The sequence below is a fragment of the Papilio xuthus genome, unplaced genomic scaffold (genome assembly GCF_000836235.2).
Source record: "Papilio xuthus unplaced genomic scaffold, Pxut_1.1 DF829660.1, whole genome shotgun sequence".
In the NCBI taxonomy this organism is placed as follows: Eukaryota; Metazoa; Arthropoda; class Insecta; order Lepidoptera; family Papilionidae; genus Papilio; species Papilio xuthus.
In genome coordinates, this window is record NW_013528989.1 from 2346100 (window position 1) to 2372611 (window position 26512).

At 31.9% G+C, this 26512-nt stretch overlaps 5 protein-coding genes across 5 annotated transcripts; 1 reads left to right on the top strand and 4 right to left on the bottom strand.

The window, feature by feature from the left end:
- Positions 1-3292: 3292 nt before the first annotated feature.
- LOC106116718 (uncharacterized) lies at positions 3293-9418 on the bottom strand. The gene is made up of 6 exons (XM_013310667.1): positions 9127-9418; positions 8654-8747; positions 7073-7192; positions 6313-6521; positions 4669-5886; positions 3293-4066 (listed from the first exon to the last, which is right to left on the bottom strand). The coding sequence occupies exons 1-6, from the start codon at positions 9283-9285 to the stop codon at positions 4010-4012; spliced, it is 1857 nt and encodes a 618-aa protein (XP_013166121.1). The 5' UTR covers positions 9286-9418; the 3' UTR covers positions 3293-4009.
- A 436-nt stretch (positions 9419-9854) lies between these two features.
- On the bottom strand, positions 9855-13268 carry LOC106115361 (uncharacterized). The gene is made up of 6 exons (XM_013308721.1): positions 12233-13268; positions 11827-11948; positions 11325-11458; positions 10796-10903; positions 10388-10505; positions 9855-10034 (listed from the first exon to the last, which is right to left on the bottom strand). Exons 1-6 carry the CDS (start codon positions 12991-12993, stop codon positions 9895-9897), a joined length of 1383 nt encoding a protein of 460 aa, XP_013164175.1. The 5' UTR covers positions 12994-13268; the 3' UTR covers positions 9855-9894.
- On the bottom strand, positions 13206-15617 carry LOC106114762 (uncharacterized). The gene is made up of 4 exons (XM_013308085.1): positions 15324-15617; positions 14974-15133; positions 13273-13647; positions 13206-13223 (listed from the first exon to the last, which is right to left on the bottom strand). Exons 1-4 carry the CDS (start codon positions 15500-15502, stop codon positions 13206-13208), a joined length of 732 nt encoding a protein of 243 aa, XP_013163539.1. The 5' UTR covers positions 15503-15617.
- A 272-nt stretch (positions 15618-15889) lies between these two features.
- Positions 15890-17950, top strand: LOC106115338 (putative Dol-P-Glc:Glc(2)Man(9)GlcNAc(2)-PP-Dol alpha-1,2-glucosyltransferase). Its single transcript, XM_013308700.1, has 2 exons — positions 15890-16098; positions 16428-17950. The coding sequence occupies exon 2, from the start codon at positions 16445-16447 to the stop codon at positions 17882-17884; it is 1440 nt and encodes a 479-aa protein (XP_013164154.1). The 5' UTR covers positions 15890-16098; positions 16428-16444; the 3' UTR covers positions 17885-17950.
- A 3632-nt stretch (positions 17951-21582) lies between these two features.
- LOC106116723 (phosphatidate phosphatase PPAPDC1B) lies at positions 21583-26470 on the bottom strand. The gene is made up of 6 exons (XM_013310681.1): positions 26089-26470; positions 24465-24651; positions 23470-23539; positions 23042-23170; positions 22448-22615; positions 21583-21843 (listed from the first exon to the last, which is right to left on the bottom strand). Exons 1-6 carry the CDS (start codon positions 26163-26165, stop codon positions 21626-21628), a joined length of 849 nt encoding a protein of 282 aa, XP_013166135.1. The 5' UTR covers positions 26166-26470; the 3' UTR covers positions 21583-21625.
- Positions 26471-26512: the final 42 nt, after the last annotated feature.

Consider the following 26512-nt stretch of genomic DNA (forward strand, 5'->3'; position numbering starts at 1 on the left):
TATTCAAACTTTCGTGAGAAATTATACTAAACTGATATATAAACACGGCTAAACACTCAAGTATATTCGTCCGGTGGCACTGACTAGTTTCAAGCACATCGGGGGCTCTTCATCAGGATGAGTGGTACTGGTATTATTTCGCGGACGCCGCCCGTCGCTCACTCACTCGGACGTATATACGTTAGTGTTTAGCCGTGTTTATAAACCTACGGTTCTTAATTGCTTTGAAATTTACAAAGAAATTGGTATTTAAAAATATTAAAATTGCAAAATTGTAGCTTATGATAGTTTACATAGGAGTCATTGATGTTAAAAAGATAATTAACACTTCAGTATAAAAGTACCTATTTCATACATTTTCTTAAGCAAAGAAATCTATTCTATAAAATTGTTAATTTCTTTCACTTAACAAATGCATAATATACATTTTTTGTAAATAAAATGGACAATTATATTTTTAATCATTAATTAACGAACAATTAAAATTAAGTTTTAGGATATGAAGCTTAGAACTTAACAGAGAACTGAAAGTAACATTCAGTATGAATGAAGGGTAGGAGACGGCCGAAGAAGGGATTTTTTGTGCGAAAGGTGACATGATAAGGAAGACATCTGAAATGGCTAATAAAAAAATGTTATGACAGAATAGGATAAAAGATGAAAGTAATCTGTTTCTTAGTAAAGAAATAGGATATATTTTTGTCTGTTTAAGATAGATTAGTTTGACAATTCATGTATATCTCGATGAAATAGGCAAAAAAAAAATACAAATTATGTTTTTTTTTTAATTCCGCGCGGACGTAGTCGCGGGAGACGGCTAGTACTTCATAAATATATATAGAAATAAAATATTCAACCAAAAATTGTTGTGTTTATATATAAAAGAAATGTGTTTATTTATATTAGCCAAATAACTGTAATTAAATACCTAAACTATAGTTTATTTTGATTCTTGTTAGTTCTCGTATACTTTGACAACTGCACATTAAGTACAACATTAATCTTCATACATAATTAATTCTATCCTTCATACACGTCAATATCAAACTAATCTATCTTAAATAGACGCAAGAATAAGTTCTTTGTTCTTAAAGTAAAATTAATAGTTTCTATTTAAGGAATTGGTATACTAAGTTTAATTCTAGATTTCTAATATGTAAATGAGATTTTTACAAGTGTGTTTGTTTGTTAGAAAAGCGAACAAATTATTTAATAGTGAAATAAATTATTATGAAAATTAGTTTTATAAATCTAGATTAAATACAGGCTAATTTTTTTAATCATGTAAAATATTGTTTTTTTTCTAGGATTATTTAGATGTAAATTATTCAAACATTCGTAAGACATTGTAATAAACTGATTTAAAAACGGCTAAACACTCATATAAATCCGGTGGCAGCAACTAGTTTCAAACTCATCGACCCTTGACTCATCGACGATGTGACTGATATTATTTTGCTGACGCGGCAGCTCACTGATTATTAGTAGTTAGTAGAAGAGTGAGCTAAATGCTGCGTCCGCGAAATAATACCAGTCCCACTCACCCTGATGAAGGGTCCCCGATGAGCTTGAAACTAGTCGGTGCTGCCACCGGACTAATATGAGTGTTTAGCCGTTTTTATATCAGTTTATTTAGATGTAGTTGATTACATACCACCCTTGATTTAGGGTAGGCTCCGAGCCCCTCAGTGGGGATGTATAGTGAGCTGATGAGCGATTACATACCATGTTGCAGTGTGTTGTAATGTTTGATATACAATCAAGTTACATTAAGTATTATACATATTTTAGAAAACTTGTATAACAATAACTTTGCAAGACTTAATAACATCATAAACATACTGAGAGCACCGGCTCTGGGTTAAAGCACAATTGTAATCTGCAGCTCCTGGGTTTGAATCCCGCCATGTACCATGTTACATATGTACATTTATCTTATATTGTTAGTGTGAAGGAAAACATCGTGATGCTGCACATATCTATGAATGTCAAAGATATGTGTGAAGTCAACCCGCACTTGATCATGGTTGATTATGACCTAGTCACATAACTTTGGGTAGGCTCCGAGCCCCTCAATGGGGACGTATATATATCAAAAATTTTAAAACTTTTGTTTATGATGTTTCCCTAGTTCTTGCAAGGTTTTTGTTTTATAATTAACTCTGTATAATGAGAAGATCTTGCGTAAATATTTAGAAATGGGCTTCACTGAAATATTATATAGTTTCTAGCTGATGGGTTATGTATAAAACATATGAGTAGTAAAGATTTATTAAAAGAGAAAAACTGAAGCCATTACAATTGCTAGACAAAAGAATGTTCAATTGGAATTTATTTCTCCTTAAAATATTCCTGACACTGACAGTTGTCAATGTCACTACTTGACCTTTTTTATTGTTTTTTATTTTATTTCCAACACTAATTAAAACTTAATTAACATTGAAGTGATATTGTTCAGTAGAAATTGATATTTTACAGAAGATTTAAAGGTTTGGTTGCTTTTTTTTCAAAAGATAAACTTTTGTTTACGCTTTTAATTAAACATAATAGCAATAATTTCCAATAGACTTTTGCAGATGCTTTTCGACAGGAGACCCACAGAATATTTTCCCTTTCCTTATTATAACTCATATGTAGTTATAAATATTTATCTGTCTTAGTTTCTAATTGTTAATTAGATTTTTTACAACTTATTTAACTGAAGCCCAAATATGTAAATTAGTTTATAATATTTATAACTTTAGTCTGTGGAAATTCAACTTTGTAGTTGATGGCTGCTTTATCAAATGTGTATAGAAAATAAAATTTATTTATAGACAGAAATAAACCTTTTTTTGTATTTATTTTATAATCTTACTAATATTATAAATGTGATTTTTAAGGGGATCGGTGACTCAAAGGTACTTGGGTTCGAATCCTGCCATGTACTTTTGTGTTTTACATATTTATTTATCCTATATTGTTAGTGTGAAGGAAAACATGTTGATGCTGCACATATCTGAGAAGATCAAAGATATGTGTGAAGTCAACCCGCACTTGGCCGTGGTTGACTATGGCCTAGTCACATAACTTAGGATAGGCTCCGAGACCCTCAGTTGGGACATATAGTGAGCTGATGAAGTTGGATATGGATTGGTTTGTAAGAAGTTATCTCCAGAACAGCTGAATGGATCTCGCTAAAATTTGTCATAGATGTAGAACATAGTCTGGAGGAATACATAGATACTATTAATTACTTTTTATCAAATAAATTTTATCAAAATTACATAATATTTATTCAAAAATACACGACTTACAATTCAATATATTAATAAAATTATAAAATACGAACACAATTTGATGAAAATAACCACTTAAAACTACCGTTTCAAATGAACACCTAAATCTTGTTAACATCATTATAAAAGCCGCTCTCAAACTCGTTAAGTAATCATTTAAAGATTTACTTAGTACAGATTTCTGAGTTAATTCATTACTAAGGGTTTACTGAAAGAAATCCATATATGACTAATGACTTAAGGCAATTTAGAGCGGGTTTCTAAAACTATAATCTTCGTTTAAAATGCTATCTCAGTGTTGTTAAAGATAATGACAGGGATATGTTTTATACAGACATATTGTCCTCAGAAACCTACACAATATTATTGCTGTTTTTATTAGAAATATAATTTTAATGAAAATTATGAGGATAGAGTAAAGAAAATTTGTATAATATAGTTGTGAGAAAAAGTGTGATATCAAGAAAAATTTTAGAAATTACAAAAAAAAACGACTAACGCAAGTTATTTTAGTCAGGGCCGGATTTAGCATTTCCGGGCGCTGTGGGCGATGTTTTCAGGGCGCCTTTTTTTGTTCTCGGAAGGAAATTTCCAAAGATATGGTATCTTAAGGGCAACGACCATAATCTAAAAGCGCCCTACTCTAATACCGCAACAGCTTTTGTTAACAAAATTTAGTTTTTCATATGAAACAAACTATAAAATTACACAGTAAAGTAGTAGTGTTCAGTTCAACGCTGATCCTTGTTCAGTCGGCTGCTGACAGCACGTCTAGTGCGGACACCTGGCTACAAAGTAAACAATTACTACACTGAAACATGGTATGATGACATCATTGTGATCAAAAGAAAATGTCAAGTGGCAGTAATTCCGTGTTTCATCTTATGAGTGTGCGGTACGGAGGCTCAATTATATTCCACGTTCTCTTCCCATCTCATATAAGGATAGAAAGTAGATTTAACAGAAAGAGGACGCATAGGAAGGTGAAATATACTCTTTTTTGCGTCCCTTCTTCTACCGATTAAAGTAAATACATCTGTAATTGCGGATGAGTATATAAAAATATAAAAGCAGTCGTTTCGCCATTTCGGCGAATTCAAATGACCATTTGCCACTATATAGTTACGGTCTATTCCTAGACAAATTGTGAATTGTAAAAAACTAAATTAAAATATTCATAGTTCTAAACTAAATAAAATCTTACGAATATTATAAATGCGAATGTTTCGATGTTTGTTAGAAGATATCTCCAGAACGGCTGAACGGATCTTAATGAAATTTTCCATAGATTTAGAACACAGTCTGGAAGAACACATAGACTACTAATTATGTTTTTTTTTCATTCTGTGATGGACGGAGTCGCGGGCGATAACAATATGTAAATACTTACTTTATTCTCTTTCTGAATGTCAACTTTAGGTGTAGAAAATTCATTATCAAGATTTTTGACAATAGCACTTCTTTTTCTCGTATAAGTTTTCATAGACGACATCGGTGTGAAGAATTGTTCCGCCGGAGTTGATGATGGGGTGAAAAACTCCTCGGTCTTCGAGACCGGAGTACCCTGGTCCTGACTAGCTTGGGTCAGTAAGATCTTAACCCTTGTCTTTGGTAATGGTGTTGTGGTTTCGAACTTTAATGAGGTTTTTGGAAGTTTTGTGGTCTCAGAGTTCAGAATTTTCGGACCAGGAGTCATAGTTTCTAATATCGGTCTATTTATAATCGGTTCTGGAATTTTGAATTTTGGTTTTTTCATTTCCTTTATCGGTTCCTTTTCATCATAATCTTCACCATCAAGATTTAATTTGCTTATTTTATAATTAATTGAAGGCAATTCATTTTGTTTGACGACTTTATTTGTAGAATGAATAGGTAATTTTTTAGATTCTGGAGTTTTTATTAATTTTGTATTCGGACTTAGCGTTAAATGTTCCATTTCTATTTCTAACGCATCTTCTTGTTTCTTCTTAATCGCTCTTTTCAGTCTAGATGTTGCGATTATTAGATTGTTTATCTCGTTTTCTAGATATAAATTTAATTTGATTTCTTTTGAAAGTTCATCTAATCTTATTAATTTAAAATTAATATTATTAAAATCATTCTGTGAAAGTTCGAAATAAGTTTCTTCTAATAACATATCGATTTCAATTAATTTAATTTCTTTATTCCAAAAATCTTTAACAATCTCGCATAAATATTTCTCTATATTAGATTTGTCTATGACTTTGTTAAGTTTATCTTTGGATAATTTCAAAGCTTCTGTTGCACCGTCAAAGTAATTCCTTGCTATTTGATAATCGTTACTTCTAAAGTACATAGAAGCTTCTAGAAGACAAGTTCTAGCAGTTATTATGAAGCTAAAAGGTACTAAACAGGCGTAGCATTGACAATTCTCTTTGTGGTTTAGAAATTCAGGCATAGTGAATGATGATGTCATCAATGGGGAACTGGGACTTGTTTGTAACCTTCTGAATGTGGAACTTTTTAGCATTGTCTCGATTTGTGTGTGTTTTGGTGTGTTTTGTATTATTTTATGTGTAGTTGTTTGTGGTTGTATTTCATTTGTCGGTTGCAGACCTAAGATGTGTTTGATGCGATCTATGTTGACCTGGTGATGGAAAGTTTAAAAATACTTTTAAGATAGATATGGTGAAAAACCTTGGAGCAAAACTCGCGTACTGTAATCGGTTCTCGCATTTCTCGTTCCAATGACAGAGCGTAAGTTTTGCTCCGTGGTTTTTAGCCACATTGAAATGTTAAGTTACAGTTCTTTATCTGGTTGACAAGAGAAAAATAGATTTCTCAATTTTGACATGTGAGGTGTCATTTTATTCGTATTCTTCTCCTGAATGTTATAAAGTCAGATATGATTGTCTAAAAATTTGTTTTGTTTATATTACAAAGGTTGAAAAATAATCTAATTATATACTGTTTGTTTGAGACCTTCCGTGAAAAACCCTAGAATTTTTGACAAGAGAACATTTTAAACTGGGATCTCAGATGTTAGAAACCCGGGTTTAATTGGAACACTTACCTCAGCATCATCAGAGTTAGTATCCACGTATAGTGTATACATGTGAGCGGCGAGGAGTGCGCTGGCGGGGCGAAGTCCCGCAGCGAGGGCGGAGCGCGCGCGCCTCCACAGCAGCAGAGCGCGGGCTCCGCTGCCACCGAGCAATGCGCCGGCGCAACATCCAATACGAAGTAACAGGGAACGATAACGTCGCGATGTCCATGTTGTTTCTATAGTAGAATTAGATATCAATTTAAATATTTCTTATCTTTCAAAATTTCTAGACTTCGTGATACTAAAATGGGAAGGGAAATAGGAGTCGGAGGGAGAAGGGATGGAGAAATGGGAATATGCTTATAGGCAACACATATTTCTAAAGAGAAATAATCAAATGTTAAAACTATAAAAATAATGCCTTTTTAATATTGAATTAAACGTTAAAATCATTGTAATTTTAGTATTATAAATGCAAATATTTAGATGTATGTTTTAAAAGATATCTCTAAAAGGACTGAACAGATCTTGATGAAATTTGACATACATATAGAACAGCCTGGAAGAACACGTAGACTACTAATTAAGTTTTTTTTTTATCTAGCAGAAGCCACGGGCGACAGCTAATGGATACATAAACACAATTAAAGAAATGTATTTCCTATGCATTCCGATATTGTATTATAAATCGTATAGCGACAGTTTATATTAAATTTAAATGGTAAGGGAATTAAATTCCTCGACAGGGGTACACGAATTGATATTTCAAGATAATTTTGTTACTTACCATTATTGCTAATAGAGACATAATGTCTTTGAACGGCAGACATTTTACTCAATGTGTCTGGACCTGAGCTATCAGAGATCTGAGCCTGCGCCTCTAGCAGACGACCTATAGCTAGATCCACTAAAAAAAAACAGTTTTATTTGTATATTAGGAAATTATTAACAGTTGCAAAATTAAAAACTACGATAGAATACGTATCGAATGACACCTAACAAGTCAAAATCGTTTTCGTCAAAGTTTATGCTACAGGATGTTACAAATTGTTATAAAAACCGCAAAAAAAGGCAAAAAAAAAATCTATCAAAATATTAGCAAATATTATTTTTATCTTCATATTATGTAAAGCAGTCTCAAAAAAGTCTCCCTCTCACTGGAGAAGTATCGAGTAGTCACAATAAAACACTGGTTATATCTTGGTGCGAATCAACTTTATTGAAATGCGATCGGCAAGTCGATAAATATCTTTATATATATAATTCTTCTGTGAGTGTGTATGTCACTGAACTTCTCTCAAACGACTGGAGCGATTTTGATGAATTTTTTTGTGTGTGTTCAAGGGGATCTGGGAATGGTTTAGATTCACAATTTTCATCAAATATTAACTTCATATTAATTTATTCAAATTAAAGACGTGTAGACAGGACAACGTCTGTCGGCTCCGCTAGTACCAAATTAATCTATATCGTGATCTAGTAATATGTTCCGCCATCTATTGATATAATATTATAAACTAAATTGACATAGCGTTTGACATATAACATAGCCACTTCAATTTTACTAATATATTTCTAGCCCGACTAAATATTATCTAAATCCACAACTGAACAGTAACATAACTATCAAACTACTGAACCAATTTTGACTTGTGAGGTGTCATTCGATTCGTATTCTTCCCCTGAGTGTCATAAACTTTTTATTAACAGTATTATAAGGATTACAATAAATTAAGACATAAAAAAATAAATAACTAATTGCCTTTGACACCCTATTTAAAGGCAGCCATTTTCAAAGAGCGCTCACGAGGTTCAGGCTAAGCTATTTTTATTTTATTTTTCTATGACTGATTGTCACTGTTTGCCTTGAGGAGGCATTTACAGCTTCACCGGGCTTGAGGTGGCCGAGCGCAGATGGCACTTAGCCTAAACCTCGTTTATGAGTAACTAAGCTCGAGGGCTCCCTCAGGAACCTCGGCTCGGACCTTTACTACGTTATTATTACCGGATTGGGCTAAGTGTCATCTGCACTCAGCCACCTCAAGCCCGGTGAAGCTGTAAATGCCTCTTCAAGGCAAACAGTGACTACTCAGTCACAAAAAAAAGAGAGGGTGCTCATTTGCTCTTCGGCTTTCAAGGCGATAGGTCGTGTCAAAGTGCGTAGTGTAAATTGATGGCTGATTATTTGTTCGTAATTTAGTAAAAGTGTAAAATTTTTATTTTGTAAAAAGATATAATAAGATTAATTGTGATTATTTATTTTTAGCCGACTTCAAAATGGAGGAAGTTATCAATTCGTAGTTCTTTTTCTTTAAATAAATTTTAGTTATAGTTGCTAGAAATGTTATTTACAATTTACGATACTTACGATTAACTTCATCTAAAGAATCCAATATCGATGCTTCAACGTAATGTAAGAGTTTCTCACTCGTACAGATAGAGCCGCAGCGATTGTAATACATCTGAAAATTTCTTTGTCCCTTCATACACAAAGCAACGTAATAACCTCTGTGGTTCAGTGGTTAAGCAATTAACTGCAAGTCCTGGATACGAATCACTTGTGTTTTATAGTGGAATTATTATTTTTTGTTCCATCCTCATTTATCCGATGTTACGGTGAAGGAAAACATCGTGATGCACATATCTGTATAGAAATTTCAAAGATATGTGTCAATTTCCGTTAAAAAAAGACGTTCAGTCTCCATTTGGCCATGCCAAATGGTTCGTGGTCTCTGCCTACCCCTTTAGGTTACATACGTGAGTTGTACACAATATATTTTTATATAACCACGATTTGAAAACTCGTAATATTTTTTTTTACTATAATATAAAAGAACTCACTGCTAATTCACATGCAAACACTAGCACAGTTTCCAGGTGTTGCTTGCACGATGTTAATTCTTGCCAATATTTGATAGCAGTGGTCACAATCTGTTCCACTTTATCTATTGGTTTGCTGACGTGTTGCAGAATTACTCTTACATTATTCAAGTAAGACATCCTAAAGATATTATATTAATATTAGCAAGGCGTTAGTATAGGGTGAGATGGGGCTAACGCCCAGGGCATCGGCCATAATGGAGCATTTAAACGCCCCTAAAAATACCTTATCTTAGATTTATCCCGATAAATAAAGGGCGCCGAAAAATGTCGCCCAAGGCGCCGGAAATGTTAAAACACACCTGTATATAAGTATAACAAGATTGAAAATATACATCGTGGTTTTCATTCTTATTTAAATAGGACACATTTTTTTTAGTTTATTAATTAGAAACATAGAAAAAATACTATTTGTTAAACTCATATAAATACGAATGTAATAGAACAATGAAAACATAATTACTCGTCAAAACATAAATCTTCTAAGATTAACATTATATAGCTATAGTTAAGATTTCATTAATTTAATTCTAGTTTAAGGGAGTCCCTTATCTTAGTATTATCTTACTAATATTATAAATGTGAATGTTTAGATGTATGTTAGAAGGTATTTCCAGAACAGCTGTATGGATCTCGATGAAAATTAGGTTAGGTTTGTTTTTTTTTAATTCCGAGCGGACGGAGTCGCGGGCGACATCTAGTAATAATGTTAGTTTTATATCTGTCCACTCACTTGTCACCGATATTTCTCGCCAGCTCACAGCAGATATGTGCCAACTGTAAAGCTTGCAGTAAACGCTGTGTGTACAGCAATTGCTGAACAAATACTTGTGCGATTTTCAAAGAATGCTGCACGAGGGAATTCGGAGCTGGAAGAAACATATAGCTAATGTGTTTGTGGTCTATAGATTGATAGTAAAGAATGTCTATAAATAAATCTTACTAATATTATAAATGCGAATATTCAGATGGATGTTTGTTTGAAGATACCTCCAGAACGGATGCATAGATCTCGCTGAAATTTGGTATAGATGTAGAATATAGTCTGGAAAAACACATAGGCTACTAATTAAGTTATTTTAATTCTATGTGAATGGAGTCAAGAGAGATCAATGGACTTCAGCAACATCAGAGGCACTGTAGATGTCTTGCCTTCAAGGAAATGGTATGGTCACTTATTACAGGACCCTAAGTAGTATTTGTTTGAAAATGTAGTACTCACCTGTATTTATTTTAGGTAATATATTTGTTAATATTTCAACAGCGTCTACAGCATGTCTCAAAGCGTTTTGTTCTTGTGGTAAAGTTCGTAAATCTTTTATTTGTTCAGGACTTAATGTCTGAAAGAACAGTTAATCTTACTAATATTATAAATGCGAATGTTTAGATGTATATTTGTCAGAACTGCTGGATCTTGATGAAATTTAGCATAGATTTAAAACATAGTTTGGAAGAACACATAGCCTACTAAGTTATTTTTTAATTCCGCGAGTCGCGAATTTAATTGAGTCGCGGGCGACAACTATTAACACATATCTAAAATAAGTAATTAATTATTTGCTGTCATTAAAAAATGACTAGACCGATTTCGAACTGTCCAAATTCACAATCTACATGTAACATAACTTACCGGGTCAGTTTGTTTCCATCCATGTTTCTCCGTTGCTTCTGCGATATCGTATTCAGATTGTAAAAATAGTAAACTAGCTTCAACTAGTTTTTCTTCAATCTTTTTTCTCTATAAAAAACAATTAGTAAATAAAAAAAAGTCTGACATTCAGGAGAAGAATACGAAATGATGACACCTCTCAAGTCAAAATCAAATCAGTCGTTTACGATACAGAAGATATTTACATACAAAGAAACGTAAGCGAGAACCATAAGACGAGACAATCGGGTAAAAAGACACTGATTTATCTTTTTAGTGGTCTGCTCAAAGTACAAGCTTTAGGATAGGGCGTCCGCCCATGGCGCCGTGCGCCATAGTCGATTATAAAAGGGCGCCTAAGGCGCCTTATCTTTAGAAGATTTTCTTCGACACCGACTATGTCAGCTTATTATAAGTTCCTATTAAGGGCTCAGAGCCTACCCAAGTTGACTGGGCTAGTGTTAGTCAGTCGTTTTTTTTTGTAATTGACAAATATTTTTTTTTAACATACCGGTTTCTCTTTAATTCTGTGCAATATTTCAGCGACAATTGTCTTATAATAATCGGAATGTATCGTTCGAACTGCTGTTGGAGTTTCTAATATCACTTCATATAAAATCCATAATAAATTATCTTCATTTTCATCTGAAAAACAAATTATATACGAAAATGAAGGGATTGATTAGAATAAATCAGCGGTGTTAAGGTAGGGCGAGATGGGGGCGCCCAGGGCACCGGGCGTAAGTTAACACCGGAGACGCCTGCGGCTGTCTTTTAAAAATTTCCCACAACACCAAAAAAAGGCGCCGAAAAATGTCGCCCAGGGCGCAGGGCGTAAGTTAGCACCGGAGACGCCTGCGGCTGTCTTTTAAAAATTTCCCACAACACCAAAAAAAGGCGCCGAAAAATGTCGCCCAGGGCGCCGGAAATCTACAACCGGCCCTATATGTAAGATGTTAAAAAGGGTATGAATTTAGAAACTGATATAGATGTATGGAAGGTTACTGACTTACCTTTTATCCAAGATTTATGTACACCTTTAGTTAAATCATTCAAAGACATCCAAACTCCAGCGATAGGTATTATAGACGGCCATAGTTTTACATACATTGAAAATTCATGTTTTAACAAAGCACTGGAAAGGAAAAGAAAAATTCTAATATCACTAGAAATCAGGAAAATATACATATTAAAACGCAATATAAATAAAAAGATATTGTTTAAGCTGTAAGGGAGATAAACGCACACAAACCTACAGACAAACCATCTAAATGCAACATATTTAAAACATCGTGAGTTTTTAACACCAAAGTCCCCGTTTAAAACACATATCTGTATTGTCAAAGATAAGTACATGGACGATATTATGCAGATTGTTTTCTCAGAAACCTACAGTAAATTAATTTGAAACAAACTTACCTATATTTCAAATTAGAAAAGAACATCTTCATATTAACAAAGTCCTTATTCTCCGATAAATTCTTGCACACATTTACAACTGTCATCAACTGCATTGAATCGTTTGGATCAATCTTCAATGCTTTCGCTTTTATATCCATAATCAAACTCATATATTTATCATTGAAATCTCCGGAGAATACCAAACTTAAATATGCATCATAAATAGCTTCCGAGTACAACATACAATCCATTTCACTAATACTCTTGTTATATAACGCTCTTGCTATATTTTTATATTCTATATCATTTTTTACATAACATATTTCAGTTTTAACATATATATTAAACATATTAATTGAATATTCATAATATTTAGCTTTGTTTAATATTATAGCTGTATTATGTACATCGGATTGTAATTTCTTCATACATTTCTCATGATTTGAACATTTTAATATGTTTAATTCATTTAATATTATATATTGTTTAGTTATTATATTTATATAATCTTTAAATATTAATTTTATATCCATATTTCTTTGTATGGATATCGCAATGATATTTTTCGTTAGAAATGTTAATCGTAAACAATCATGTAATCCAGTTTTAATGTTACAATTATCGCATTTCGATATTTGTTGTGTTTTATATAACTTATCAGTTAAATATATAATGATTTTCAAACAATTACTATGTACTTTAATATTAAAATCATTATTAATAAAATTATCAATAAACAGTCTTATTAATTGTGAAATATATGGATATGTTATATACATCGGTTTCTTATAACCCAATTTCTCAGCTGTTTCGCAGTTATTTTGTAAACTATCCAAAACTGTATGTACGTAATCCGATTTATTCTGATTTTTAAATATATAACAGAAACATTTTAAATATATAATTTGAAAGCAATATAATATATCGGTAAAATCTTGAAATAATATAATAATTTTCTTTATAATAAACTCTAATACTGAACGTTTGAAATTTACTTTCGATTCATTTTCTATTATAACATAAAGACATTCATTAAATTTGATATATATATCTATTGCTTGTTCGTTTGTGATGTTTTTAAATGTTATTATATCTTTATTTGATAAACAATCAAAGATATTTTTATAAACAATCATCAATTCATCAGTTTTAATATCGCTGTATAAAAAATGTAACTTTTTCACTACGAATATTAATATGTTTGAACAGAATTGTACTGGATTGTATAATGATATTATTGTTTTTATATCTTCATTTAATTTTGTTAATAAATCATTTATATTTCGTGTCGTTTTCAATTTTTCTATATAATAAATTCTATCCGCCAAAATACTCCAGTATACTTTGAAATGTTCTCTTTGGAGATTTTCTTCAGTCACTTCGAAAGGCATGTATGACAATTTTAGTAATAACGCAGGTTGTAACATTGTATCCTGAAAAATATTATAAATTACTAGCGGACCCGACAGACGTTGTCCTGTCTACACGTCTTTAATTCGAATATTATTTAAAATTTGACACTGCGATGGTAGCGCCGTCTGTCGGATCCAATGTGAAACATTCCAAAATCAACAACTACTAGTAAATTAAAAATTAATTAAAAAAACATTGTCCAGCGGACAAAATTGTGAATCTAAACCATTCCCAGATCCACTTGAACACACACAAAAAATTTCATCAAAATCGGTCCAGTAGTTTGCGAGAAGTTCAGTGACATACACACTCACAGAACAATTATATATATAAAGATTTTAAAAATGTAGACCTATGTCTACTTTATGACAAAGAAGAAATTGGTTTTAAAGTCGATTTTTTTGGCTAAAATAGCAAAGTTACAGCAGACATATTACTAATATTATAAAAGCGAATGTTTAGATTGATGGATATTTGTTACATATCTTCAGAACTCAGTGGATATACAATAAAATTTGGCATAGATGTAGAACATAGTCTGGAACACATAGACTACTATTTTTTTTTAATTCCGCGCAAACAAAGACCTGTGCAACAGCTAGTAATATTACAAATGCAAAAGTTTAGATATATGGATGCTTGTTAGAAGGAATCTCAAGATCGGCTGCATGTATCTAAATGAAATTTGGCATAGATGTAAAACATAGTGTACAAGAACAACAATGACGGCTGATAGAGTTGTATGGAGGAGTAGTACATGTTGTGCTGACCCTCGATAGGATAAAGTTAGGTTGATGATGAGTGTACAAGAACACATAGAGAACATAGTGTACTAATTAAGTTTTTTTTAATTGTGTAAAAGTAGACATGTTGAAATGTTGTAGATGCATTAAGAACAGAGGAGGATATGAACAAAGAACACTTTCCTGTTCTATTAATTACACTTCCCCTTCCACCATATTCTTATAAAGAACTAGCATACCCAACAGACATTGTCCTGTCTAGAAAATCTTTAATTTGAATATTATTTAAAATTTGACACTGCGATGTTAGCACCGTCTGTCGGATCCAATGTAAAACATTCCAAAATCAACAACTACTAATAAATTAAAAAAACATTGTCCAGCGGAGAAAATTGTGAATCTAAACCATACCCAGATCCCCTTGAACACACACAAAAATTTTTAATCAAAATCGGTCCAGTTGTTTGAGAGAAGTTCAGTGACATACACACTCACAGAATAATTATTTATATAGAGATATGTCTTCACAGCTAAGCTCATGTGCTCTACAGTTAAAGGAAAACATCGCTTTGGTTATGCACACTTAATAAAAATATTAATTACCTGTCTCACGAGATATCTATGTATATGATACACACAAGCTAATGTCTTAACTTGGTCCGTCTTATCCAGTACACGTGTTTGTCTTATACAGCATACTGATAACTCCAGCAGCTGAGCGTTGCAGATCTTCTCGCGCCATGTAGGTACTTTCTCTATGTTCCTGTGAAAATCAAGATCACGTGGTCATGGTTTCGTAAATTGAAGAAAAAATCGTTAGTTTTCGAAACTACACGACTGGCGCGTATTCAACCTAGGCGACAAGAACCTCAGCAACCCTTTTATCTTTACCGATATTTGTCTATTCCGTAAACTGATAAAACTTTAGCATTGCTTATACGTTAAATTCTTACCTGCATAATGTACATAAGACATTAAGCGAAAAAGATCCTCTGTCTTTAGAAGGTAATTCTGTTAAAATACTTTTGTAAGTTTCGTACACTTCTTTTAAATTACACACATCACTTTCCGTCCCATAAGCTTTCAGTTTCGCAATAAAGCTATTGGCTTTATCGAATTTATCGCCCGACATCGTAGTTTTAATGAAATTTTATAATTGAAATGCAATTTTCTCGTAGTTCGATTTGTAAAGTTCGAAACTTTTTGTCCGTTAGAAATACGTCAAATAGGACAATAAACAATATCGTCTTCAGGAAGTATTGTCAAACTAGGGATGTGCTATTTTCCGATTTGGACTTTGAAAATTAATAATATTAACAGTGCAAAATATTTATTTCCACAAATATTAAAAATATACCTATTGCGAAAACATGCTATTAATTAGTTTAGTATGACTATATTATTAGTTTCTTCACACCATGTAAAAATAACAAACGAACAAAAATAATATTTCTTAATGTGCTCCACTACGATATGGCTTAAAGGCCTTGTAACCAGGCCAAGAAACTTCAAAAAAGTAAAGTAAAGACAAAGATGTCAATGTCAGATAAACCGCCATTCTTGTGATGTCAATTGTATGAATTTTAACCGGCAAAAGTATTTACAAAAACACACCGGATATTAAGTAATTGTACGTGTAATAAAAGTAATTGCCATGAACTACAGTAAGAATACAATTCTTTAGGACATTCAGATTGTTTAAAGGAAATATAGTAATTCGAAAATTGAGTAAGTTATCGCATAGTAACGTTTTTCTATTTGTAATTTTTTCTTTTTTTTTAGCTCCTTAGTTCGCTGTACGTTCCTAGATAATTATTCAATTATCCATAAATATAAGAACAATATCCAAGTATTCAGTGGATAAGAATAACTTATAAATTGTTTAATCATGCATACTCAGCAAAATGATTCTTATTAGATTCTAAATAAAAGATAAATATTTAAAATCTCCTTCACATTTGCAGTTTTTTTAGTTTTTTACATGTTATAGCGCATTAAATCACCTAATATTAGAAATTTTATCTTTTATTCTGTATTAAAAAGTAATTTCTTTTCAGATTTTCGAGACATCAAAATGGAGAATTTAAAATACCATACACTCCTTGGTATACTCTTAATGAGTTACTACACAGCATCTAAATTAATATTTGATAAAGTTTTCACCACACTACCTATAGTTATTGACGAATTATATCATTTACCGCAAGGAATGCTGTATTGTGAAGGAAACTTTTCATACTGGGACCCCAAGATTACTACGTTACCAGGCCTGTATTTAATTTCATCTGTAATATCACCATTCTTCTCTTGTAATACATATAACTTAAGATATGTCAATTTGCTTGCCTCTTGCATCAATTTAATGTTATTTTCATCATTATTGCTTTATATTTATGGTAAAAATCTTGAAAATCCATTAAAAATAGTGTTACAAGCTGTTAATTTAACTATATTACCACCGTTATACTTCTTTTCGCATATATATTACACTGATACATTGTCAATGATGTTTTTATTAACTTATACTAGATTATGCATAGGTAATAGTAATAAATTTTTAATATTTATCTTCGGTTTATCCTGTGTTATGATGCGACAGACTAATATAGCGTGGATTTTTATGATATTCTTACATAGAAATTTAGATGTCTTTATAAAAAGTTCACGTGTGTACGGTAATCAATTTTTGAATAAGTTAAAATTGAAAAAAAATTCTTTAATCTCCCAAGAAATTGATAGAACCAAATTAAAGAGATATTATAATTTTAATGATTTATATATAGCTGTTAAATATCATTTTAACACTTATCTATCAACTTTCTTTAAACTATTGACATTTTCTGATTTTATATTCATCGGAACACAATTGTTTATACTTATATTATTTATCTTATTTGTTATATATAATAATGGTATTGTAATTGGTGATAAAATGGCACACAAAGCATCCATAAATATCCCACAAATGTTATATTTTTTATTATTCTATGGTTTATTTGGATTACCATATGTCATGATGAAGTTAAAATCAACGGTAAATATGTTGTTTGGTAATAAAATTATAGTATTATTGTTTGGTTTAATATTTGCTTTAGTTGTTAATTATAATACAGTGGTTCATTCATATTTATTAGCCGATAATAGGCATTATATATTTTATATTTGGAATCGTTGGTTCGGGAAATATGAATTTGCTAAATTTGCTACTATACCTATATATATTTTTTTATTATTCAGTTTATATGATAATTTAAAAGATCAAAATTGTATTTCTTTTCTATTGCCGTATTTTATAAGTACTTTTGTAGTGTTGGTGTTGCAAAAGATGATTGAAGTGAGATATTTTTTGGTACCGTATATAATTTTGAGGTTGCGTTTTGTTCGGTCGTCATATAAAATTGTTTTGATGGAGTTTCTCTGGTATATAATATTGAATGTCGTAACTTTTTATATATTTTTCACTAAAGAGGTATATTGGAAAGATTTTGATTATGCCCAAAGAATTATTTGGTAAGTTATTTAGTAATTTGCATGTTTGATATAAATTTTGTAACTCTTTAATACTTTTTTTTTTAAAACTATTTTTTTTTTCGTAATTTTTTTTGGCGTGATTTTTTTTTCTAAAGCCTATTACATGTTCATGGATATTTCGAGTATTTCCTTCACAAGTCATATTATTACGTCTAATCCTATTTTCGAGATTTTTCAATATATTTTTTTTGTATCAAAATTATCTTATTATATTTGCTGGATCAAAACAATTTTGACATTCATAAAAATGTGTTATAAATAAGTTTTTTTTTTTTTTTTTAAATAGATTTTTGTATGAAAAATGCATTTTTTTTTGTTAATTATAATATTGTGCCATTTTCAATGATAGTAAGAAAATGCGAGCAAATAATTTGGCCCGGTGATTGAATTCATTATCAAAAAATATCTGACCTGGTGGGCATAAGTCAAGACAGCTCACTAGCGCCTCACTTCAAAAAACTGCTACAAGTATTTTTCCGTACTTTAGCTGATTTTTTTTCTTTTATGCCATTTTCTATTTATACTTAGCTTAGATATGTTTGATTTTTTATATCATAAGATGGCAAACGAGCGAACGCCTGAAATCGCTGAAATAGCGAAGAGATAGCCCATGAACCTACCTACCTTCAATAGATGGAGGGGATGCACAGAAGAATATTTTCCCTTCCCATGCCCTCATCCGGAGGTAGAGATCCCCATCTTTTCCTTATAAGAAAAAGGGCTGGAATGAAATTAGGCCTCAGGATTATAAAATAGGTTATTAGTCACTCCTATCGATATTAAAAGTTTTAAATTCCTTGTCAGTCTGTGTAGCCATCTTCTAAGGCTTATATTGTCTGTTACAAGTAACCAACCGGGCCAAATAAGTTTGTATGATTTTGTAAATAAATATTTTTTCATTATGTTTATTTTTTATTTTACATGGGTTTTTAAAAAAAAACGATCGAATTCGGACAATTCCTTTAATATTAAATAACATCTATACATTAAAAAGTAAATATTTTTATTGTTATTTGATTAACAGGAATGTATATGACAAAAAAATAAAAAAAAATCGCAATTTTTTCATATAAAATAATCTATTAAAATTATTTTTAAACTACATCTCTTCGTTATAAAACCGGACTAGAGAAAATCTCAGAATGTTAATTGGTAAAAAAAAATTAAATATTAACTGTGGGTTTCAGAGACCAAAATCCCCGTTTAAAGCATATTGTTAACTCTGTTTTGTCAAAGATAATGACAGGGATAACGAAATGTTTTATACAGAGATTTTAATCCCAAAAATCAAGGGTAAAAGGTACTTTTTCACGTGTTTGTTTTTAATAAGGAGGCGTCCATAAATTACGTGAGGTGTTTTTTTTTAATTTTCTGCACCTCCCTCCGCCCCTGGTTAGATTTTATTCAACCCTTTCCCCCAACCCCCTATCTCACGTGTGATTTTTCAAAATGTGTGTTTCTTACAAAAATAGCGTGATACTTGCAGAGACCCCCCTCTCTCCAACGGTAAGATTACATGAGATTTGAATCGACCCCCTCCCCCTTAAACACCTCACGTAATTTATGAACGCCCCCTACATTTTAGCCTTAGGGCAAATTTGTCTAGATAAGTTTATTATAATTTCTATTGGATTTGAGTAATACAAATATGGTTTGGATGTATTTTTTGAAATATTACTTTAAAAAAAAAACAAATTATTAAAAAAAATCTTAATACTAAATTTGTCGTTATACGACTAAGTAGGATAATGACATACAACAACAAAAAAACAGTAATTATTTTATAAAATTAAAACTAAAAAAAAATAAATAAAAAAATCATTGGTGAAAAAATATATTTTTTTTTAGAAATTCATTGGTACATTCTTAAAAGAATTACAGATAAAACTTAAAATATTTTAAACAGGATCTCTCCTGAACTCTAAAATGCAAGTAAGTGAGGCGAAACGTGGATTCTGTGGTTTACTATAGCGTAGCATTTGAACATTTTTCTAAATATAAAATGCTTACTCAATCTGACGTATTAAACTGATATATAAACACGGCTAAACACTCACGTATATACGTCCGGTGGCACTGACTAGTTTCAAGCCCATCGGGGGCTCTTCATCAGGATGAGTGGTACTGGTATTATTTCGCGGACAACACCCTCATCTCACTGAGTATCAGTTTAGTATAATGTCTGACAAAAGTTTGAATAATTTAACTGACGTATTAGTATTTATTACAGATTTTTTACTTAATATTCTACGCCTTGGAATTATGATTCTAAAACACTCACTTATAAGAGCGATTTTATACGGAGTTTTCAACTTCCACGCTCAAGTAGATCCCAAAATCACCACTTCCTCTCCTACTACTAACGGAACATACTACGTGACCTATTTTTTTTAGTTTTAATAATTTTTTTTAAGACTGCATGTATATTTAAATTACTAGTGAATTATATATTATGAAAAAAAAACAAGTAACGAGTATGTTACTAAAATCTGAGACCTCTCCGCTTCTGTGACTGACCGTAGTATTTTAAAGACTCCACTAAAGACCCCCCCCCTAAACGTGTCACGTAGTATGGGTACGTTCCTTAATTATAATAAAGTAAAATAAATATATAAAAAAAAAATGGTAACAAATATATCACAATATCTTTAGGAATATTATGCTTAAACCAGATTAAGATATTAAAAAAAAATGGAAAAAAATCTTTTTAACTTATAATTAAGTACAAAAATAATGTTCTACGTATTAACACATCAACTAACTCGCCGTAAAATTAAAATAAAGCCACTAATCGCGGGTTTCTGAGACATATATCCCCGTTTAAAACATTTCCTTTTTGTCAAAGATGTAAAACAGGGATGATACATGTTAAAAGAGATTGTGATGTCAGAAACCCACAGTAACTTGAAACCAGTTCAATTAACGAAAAAAATCTTATTAGCATTGGATGTTAAAAATATAATTAACAATTATACACTTTTTAATTAATTAAAAAAAAATCAATTGAAAATCGTTGATCGATTCATTTTTCAATTTAGTTTTAAACAGTTTTTTTTTAAATAACAAGGGAAGACAATGATAAGATGAATATATTTGTTTATGGTAATTTTTCATAGTTAACATCGGAAAAATATTTTTATAAAATTATAAATCTATTTAGAAATAAATATTTTATTTGCTTATATAAGCTATGCTTCTCTTTATTTTTTTTCTGATTTTTTCTTAAAAAATCTATATTATTTTATGACTGTTTTTATTTATCACTTATATTATTCAAATATGTATATTATGCCTTAATCACATAGTTTTATTTTTGTAAAAAATATTAATTTTTTTCATTCAAAAAAATTTTTTTTTTAATTTTTTGTATTCGTCAATTACGTGTTAATATTAATAATATGACATATAGACAGACAAGGATATCTGACCGGATATAACACAACTGTAACACAGAGGAGTAGACAGAGACCAACTCTCCATTTGGTATAACAAAACGAATTTCGACACTCCAATCCGTATGAGCGTAAATCAAACTAAATTATCACAGCTCACTATCAACCTCCAGTGCTAAGTTTTTCATATTTTTCTGACATAACTAACCGAAATAACATCGTCTCTATCATGTCAGATATCTATGTTAGGCTACATGAATATTTTACATGTCACCGGGACAAATTTTAAGGTCTATTTTGATTCCATGTCGTTTCTCTATATAAATCTTATTTCATATCCATTTATCTTCTTTCTTACAATTCAATAACGGTGTCGACTCTATATCTTTTAGATCTTTAGCCGGACTGTCCGGTTTACCATTCAATCTAGCTAGATTTGTATCTGACACTACATATGGCACTCCAGATAGCTCAGAACTTAAAGGATTATAATACTGCCGGTAACAAAAGCTAGCCACTGTAAAACCCAGCGTAGAACCAACGAGGATATCTGGAATTTAACAAAAAAAAAACTAACTTTCCTATGACACTCAGGATAATATGAACCTCAGTCGTCAATATCGGTTCAGAAATTTACGCTAACGAAGGTCATAAACTCTTGAAGATTCCAAGTTACAGTTGAATCTAAACATTGACATTTAAAAACATCTGACTCGAAGGACCAAAAAAATCTATAAGTACCTAACTTAACTAAAATTGATCCGCAGATCTCAACACGGTTCACGTAAACCAGATCAGTATTGGTTCGCAGTTAAGTTCAATTTCTACCTACATAGAAGTTATCATTAGTTTTCAGAGTTGTGAGTCACCAAGCTCAAGGCTCATCGACTTACATACATATTTCGCAATCAGAGCTGATATCAGCTCACTATAGATCCCTACTGAGGGTCTCGGATCATACCCTAAGTGTAACTATGTGATAGTGAATGCTGGTCCAGTGCTTCACTTCACACATATCTTTGACATTCTCAGATATGTGCAGCATCAACATGTTTTCCTTCACACTAACAACATACGATAAATGTACATATTTGCTACCGACGCTTTAATTTACACTAGAAATTAGGGTAGTTTAAAATAAGTGTTGCACTTACCCTGCCAATGATGATGATAGTCACAGGATCTAGAAAGTGCTACACAGAGAGCTAGGAGAAGTGGTGCGAGGCAGGCCAGCGCACGCGCAGCTGAGCCGCGCCTACCTCGCAGCGCGCCCAGTCGCCCACACACCCACAGTGCGCACATGCCCAGAGAGCAGAACGACACTATACAGTTGAAAACTTTCATCAACCACCCATCGTTGAATATACGCAGAAAAGCGATTTTAATTTTCAACACGTTGTCTACAATGTTTGTCTGAAGATATCTTCAGAACGACTGAACGGATCTTGATGAAATTTGTCATACATATAGGACATAGTCTGGAAAAACACAGGTTACTTATGTTTTTTTTTAATTCCGCACGGATGGAGTCGCAGGCGAGAGATAGTTATCATATAATTGCACTATATCTTGCCTGCGACTCCGTCCGCAGGGAATTAAAAAAAAAACTGTAGATACCTTCTAACAAACATCTGTCCAAATATTCGCATTTATAATATTAGTAACATTAATCCATACAATTTCATGAAAGAATAACCTTATTGCTTAAATTCAAGTTTTAATTTGAAAAAAAAAAGCCATTGACTTACAGCTGCTATGTCCACTGGGGAAGGACTTTCTGCCCTCCATTATATCCACAGGGTCCCCGGTGCACTGCAGATCTGATGTCTCCACACCATCAGGGAAACAACGGTAGAAAAAATCTGGACGTGGACGACCTACAAAACAAAAAAAAACGAAAAAAAATTGTCAAATTTAAAAAAAAAATTGGCAATTTTTTTTTTCACAAAATCTTGTACTGTTTTAAAAACTAAAGATATATACCACAGATCATAGGAAATAGATATAATTAAATTTACTAGATTCGACAAAAAAAAAACAGAACAATTAAAAAAAAAATTGAAAAAACCATCTGTGTAGCTTAAATTTAATAGACAGAGAACATACAAAAGGGAATAATTCCTCACAAATATTTTATATCCATACAAATGGAGTAAGAAAATGAAAAAAAACTCACCGACAATCAATTTCATTGTATCTGTCAGTACTCCATTAATACCAAGGGCGAGAGACCATGCGAGAAGAATCTGCAACATTCAGCATAATTGGTTAGGTACTATTAAAAAGTCTTGACAGACAGACGGACGGACAACAAAGTGATCCTATAAAGGTTCCGTTTTTTTCTTTCCCTTTCAACAAATTGTACTTGGCTGAATCAAAACATTTTATTACCGGTACTAATATTAAAAAAAAACAGCCATAGCTGTGTCCCGGCAAATCGAACTTGGCTGAATCAAAAAATTTTTTTTTATCTGTACTAAAAAAAAAAACAATAGAAAATTCCCACATAATTTTGCGTCAAACGTAATAATTTTATTGTTATCAGTTGTTTAACGCAACATTATACATTAAATATGACAAACAAGTAAATAATATGAATATATAAGCAAATATTTATTTGTCATGTATATGAAATGACACTCAAACAAATTGCATGTATGTATGTATGTCATATGCCAATCAAATATTACGATGAATGTGCGTCTTGGAGGCCTAATTTAGTCCTCTTTCCCTTCCCACCCTTTATCTTATAAGGAAAGGATGGGAAGTGGACTTTCCGGATGAGAGGAAGCATGGAAAGGGAAAATATTTTCTTTGTGTGCATCCTCTCCTCCGTCGATTATTATGTCTATGGGCAACGGTCACTTCGCTATTTCAGCGATTTCGGGTGACTGATCGCTCGTTTGCCACCTTATGATATATAAAAAAAAGAAGGAAAACATGTTGATGCTGCACATATCTAAGAAGAAATTTAATGATATGTTTGAAGTCAACGAACCCGCACTGGGCGAGCGTGGTTGACTATGGCCAAATCACCCTGAACTTAAGCTAGGCTCCGGGCCCCTCGGTGGAGACATATAGTGAGCTGTGATAATGAGGTTTGCTATAATTTCTTATCTCCGTTAAACTGTACTACACATCCTTTATCAATCAAATATAGATAAAACTTACTTCGAAAGCATCATTACAATCGTTGCACGCTCCCCACGCGAGTAAAGACAATAGGCAGGGTACTGAAAGTACTATAGCCCATAGCGCTCCACCTGGTACGTATGACTCCCGTCTTGGATATTTGCAATCATTCTCCAACTCCGAAGGAAGGATAACTCTAACAAAGGGTGGCATTGTCTCCATGTAACTGGAAGAATAAAAGCATTTACATGTTGTATGGATAGCAGTTAAAATACTACACAGAAGGCAGGTGTGATATTCGCGCCTGAGACGTAGGCAGCCCTACCATATGATGCATACATGCACTGTATAATTTTACCTTTGCAACCAAATATCTATGTTTGGCCTAAACAGTGATGTGAAAGTCATTCTGCTTACAGACCGATGAGTGTGTGTGCTGATGACCTAATTTTAGTCCATTTGCCCATCCTAGATTTATAAGGAAAAGATGGGAAGGTGAAGAGGAGTTGGCGGAGGAGGGGATGCGTAAGTAAATGTTTTTCTTTCTTGTACATCCTCTCTTCTGTTGATTGAAAGTAGGCTAGGTGGAATATATCTACAATAACAGATGTCAAGGGGCAGTGGTTGCTTTAGTATGTTGGTGAATTCATATGGCCGCCTGCTCATTTGCTACCATATAATAAATAGAAAAAAACTAAGGTTAGAGTAGTTTTCTTCTTTCTTCTTTTGAATCTTGCTTAAAATCAGGTCAAACATTTTATATACTAAAGTTAAGTGTAATGTGGAATTCATCATAGTTAAGGACTTTTATTTAGGAGCGTCGGTGGCTCAGTGGTCAAGCACTTGACTAGCAATCTGCAGGTCCTGGGTTCGAATCCCGCCATGTACCAATGTGTTTTTCGATTTGCGATTAACATATGTACATTTATCCGATGTTCTTACAGTGAAGGAAAACATCGTGATGCAACCTGCATATATCTGAGAAGAAATTAAAAGATATGTGTGAAGTCAACCAACCCGCACTTGGCCATGGTTGACTATGGCCTAATCACCTTTAACTTAGGGTAGGCTCCGAGCCCCTCGGTGGGGACGTATAGTGAGCTGATGATGATGATGTCAAGGACTTTTATTTCATTCCCATTTCAGTGTATTTGTCGTAAAATATTCAATGTTATGCGGTAGTATAATTTAATTCTTAAACTGTGTAACAAAATGTGCATAATATCTATGTAAATTAACTCATTGTGTTTTAGAATTTATGTTTATAGATAGTATACGTTGTAATTGTGAACATATTATTCTAAATTAGTTACGGAAATAACAATTTTACATTATCTTCAAGGTAATTAGAATTTCTATAGATTAATTTCAAGAACATTGAAAAACATTTAAAATTTAAACTAGACTGTTGATAATTACTGTATGTACTGTATAAATACAGATTATGAAATTACCGAAATATTTAATGGCATAAAACTTAAAAAAAAACAAACATCAAACTTCCGATAATTTTTAAATTAAATTTCATGATTAAAACATGATAAAATTACACGAATCAATTTAAAACAAATAAGTATATGATTGTTTGAAATATAATTATATTTAAATTATATAAATATGCGTAAAAATAATATAAACAAAAAGCATATGGTACTTAGCTTACCAGAATAAAGAGAGTAGGCAGATTCGAATAACTATTTCGACAAAAAGATTGAAACTTGCAGAACGGATGAGAGGCATTTTTAGAATTGATAGAATAGAGAAATCAAGAGAAATTAATTTAATTTACTAATAGATTTGAAACATAGTGAGAAAGAGGTGATTGTGTTCTGAAATATATACAAGAATGATCAGCTTGACAGGTGTCAAAATGACATGACATGTGGCAATGTTTCCGAACGTGTAGTTTACGTTCCTTTTCTCTGTATTTACATATTATATTAACTCAAGATATAAAAGTAACTTACGATTGCATTGTAGTGAATCTAGGTTAAACTTTGTTATTATAAGTATTTAACTGAGATGAGACATTGTTAACTTGTTTGAAATATATTGATTTAATCATTAGCTGCATTTGATTAATCTTT

What these genes read in the sequence shown, in the direction of transcription:
- LOC106116723 (XM_013310681.1), bottom strand. Translation starts at nt 26,165, where the DNA reads ATGCCTCTCATCCGTTCTGCAAGTTTCAATCTTTTTGTCGAAATAGTT. An exon ending in ATTGTAATGATGCTTTCGAA is followed by an intron (nt 23,540 to 24,464) that starts GTAAGTTTTATC and finishes TGAATGTTGCAG; the next exon opens with ATTCTTCTCGCATGGTCTCT. An exon ending in CCCCAGTGGACATAGCAGCT is followed by an intron (nt 22,616 to 23,041) that starts GTAAGTCAATGG and finishes TCAACTGTATAG; the next exon opens with TGTCGTTCTGCTCTCTGGGC.
- LOC106115361 (XM_013308721.1), bottom strand. Translation starts at nt 12,993, where the DNA reads ATGTATATAACATATCCATATATTTCACAATTAATAAGACTGTTTATT. An exon ending in GATGGAAACAAACTGACCCG is followed by an intron (nt 10,506 to 10,795) that starts GTAAGTTATGTT and finishes CTGTTCTTTCAG; the next exon opens with ACATTAAGTCCTGAACAAAT. An exon ending in ATTACCTAAAATAAATACAG is followed by an intron (nt 10,035 to 10,387) that starts GTGAGTACTACA and finishes TGTTTCTTCCAG; the next exon opens with CTCCGAATTCCCTCGTGCAG.
- LOC106116718 (XM_013310667.1), bottom strand. Translation starts at nt 9,285, where the DNA reads ATGTCTTACTTGAATAATGTAAGAGTAATTCTGCAACACGTCAGCAAA. An exon ending in TTCTTTAGATGAAGTTAATC is followed by an intron (nt 7,193 to 8,653) that starts GTAAGTATCGTA and finishes GTTTTTTTTTAG; the next exon opens with TGGATCTAGCTATAGGTCGT. An exon ending in TGTCTCTATTAGCAATAATG is followed by an intron (nt 6,522 to 7,072) that starts GTAAGTAACAAA and finishes ATTCTACTATAG; the next exon opens with AAACAACATGGACATCGCGA.
- LOC106114762 (XM_013308085.1), bottom strand. Translation starts at nt 15,502, where the DNA reads ATGTCGGGCGATAAATTCGATAAAGCCAATAGCTTTATTGCGAAACTG. An exon ending in GTCTTATGTACATTATGCAG is followed by an intron (nt 15,134 to 15,323) that starts GTAAGAATTTAA and finishes TGATTTTCACAG; the next exon opens with GAACATAGAGAAAGTACCTA. An exon ending in ATAGATATCTCGTGAGACAG is followed by an intron (nt 13,648 to 14,973) that starts GTAATTAATATT and finishes AATATTTTTCAG; the next exon opens with GATACAATGTTACAACCTGC.
- LOC106115338 (XM_013308700.1), top strand. Translation starts at nt 16,445, where the DNA reads ATGGAGAATTTAAAATACCATACACTCCTTGGTATACTCTTAATGAGT.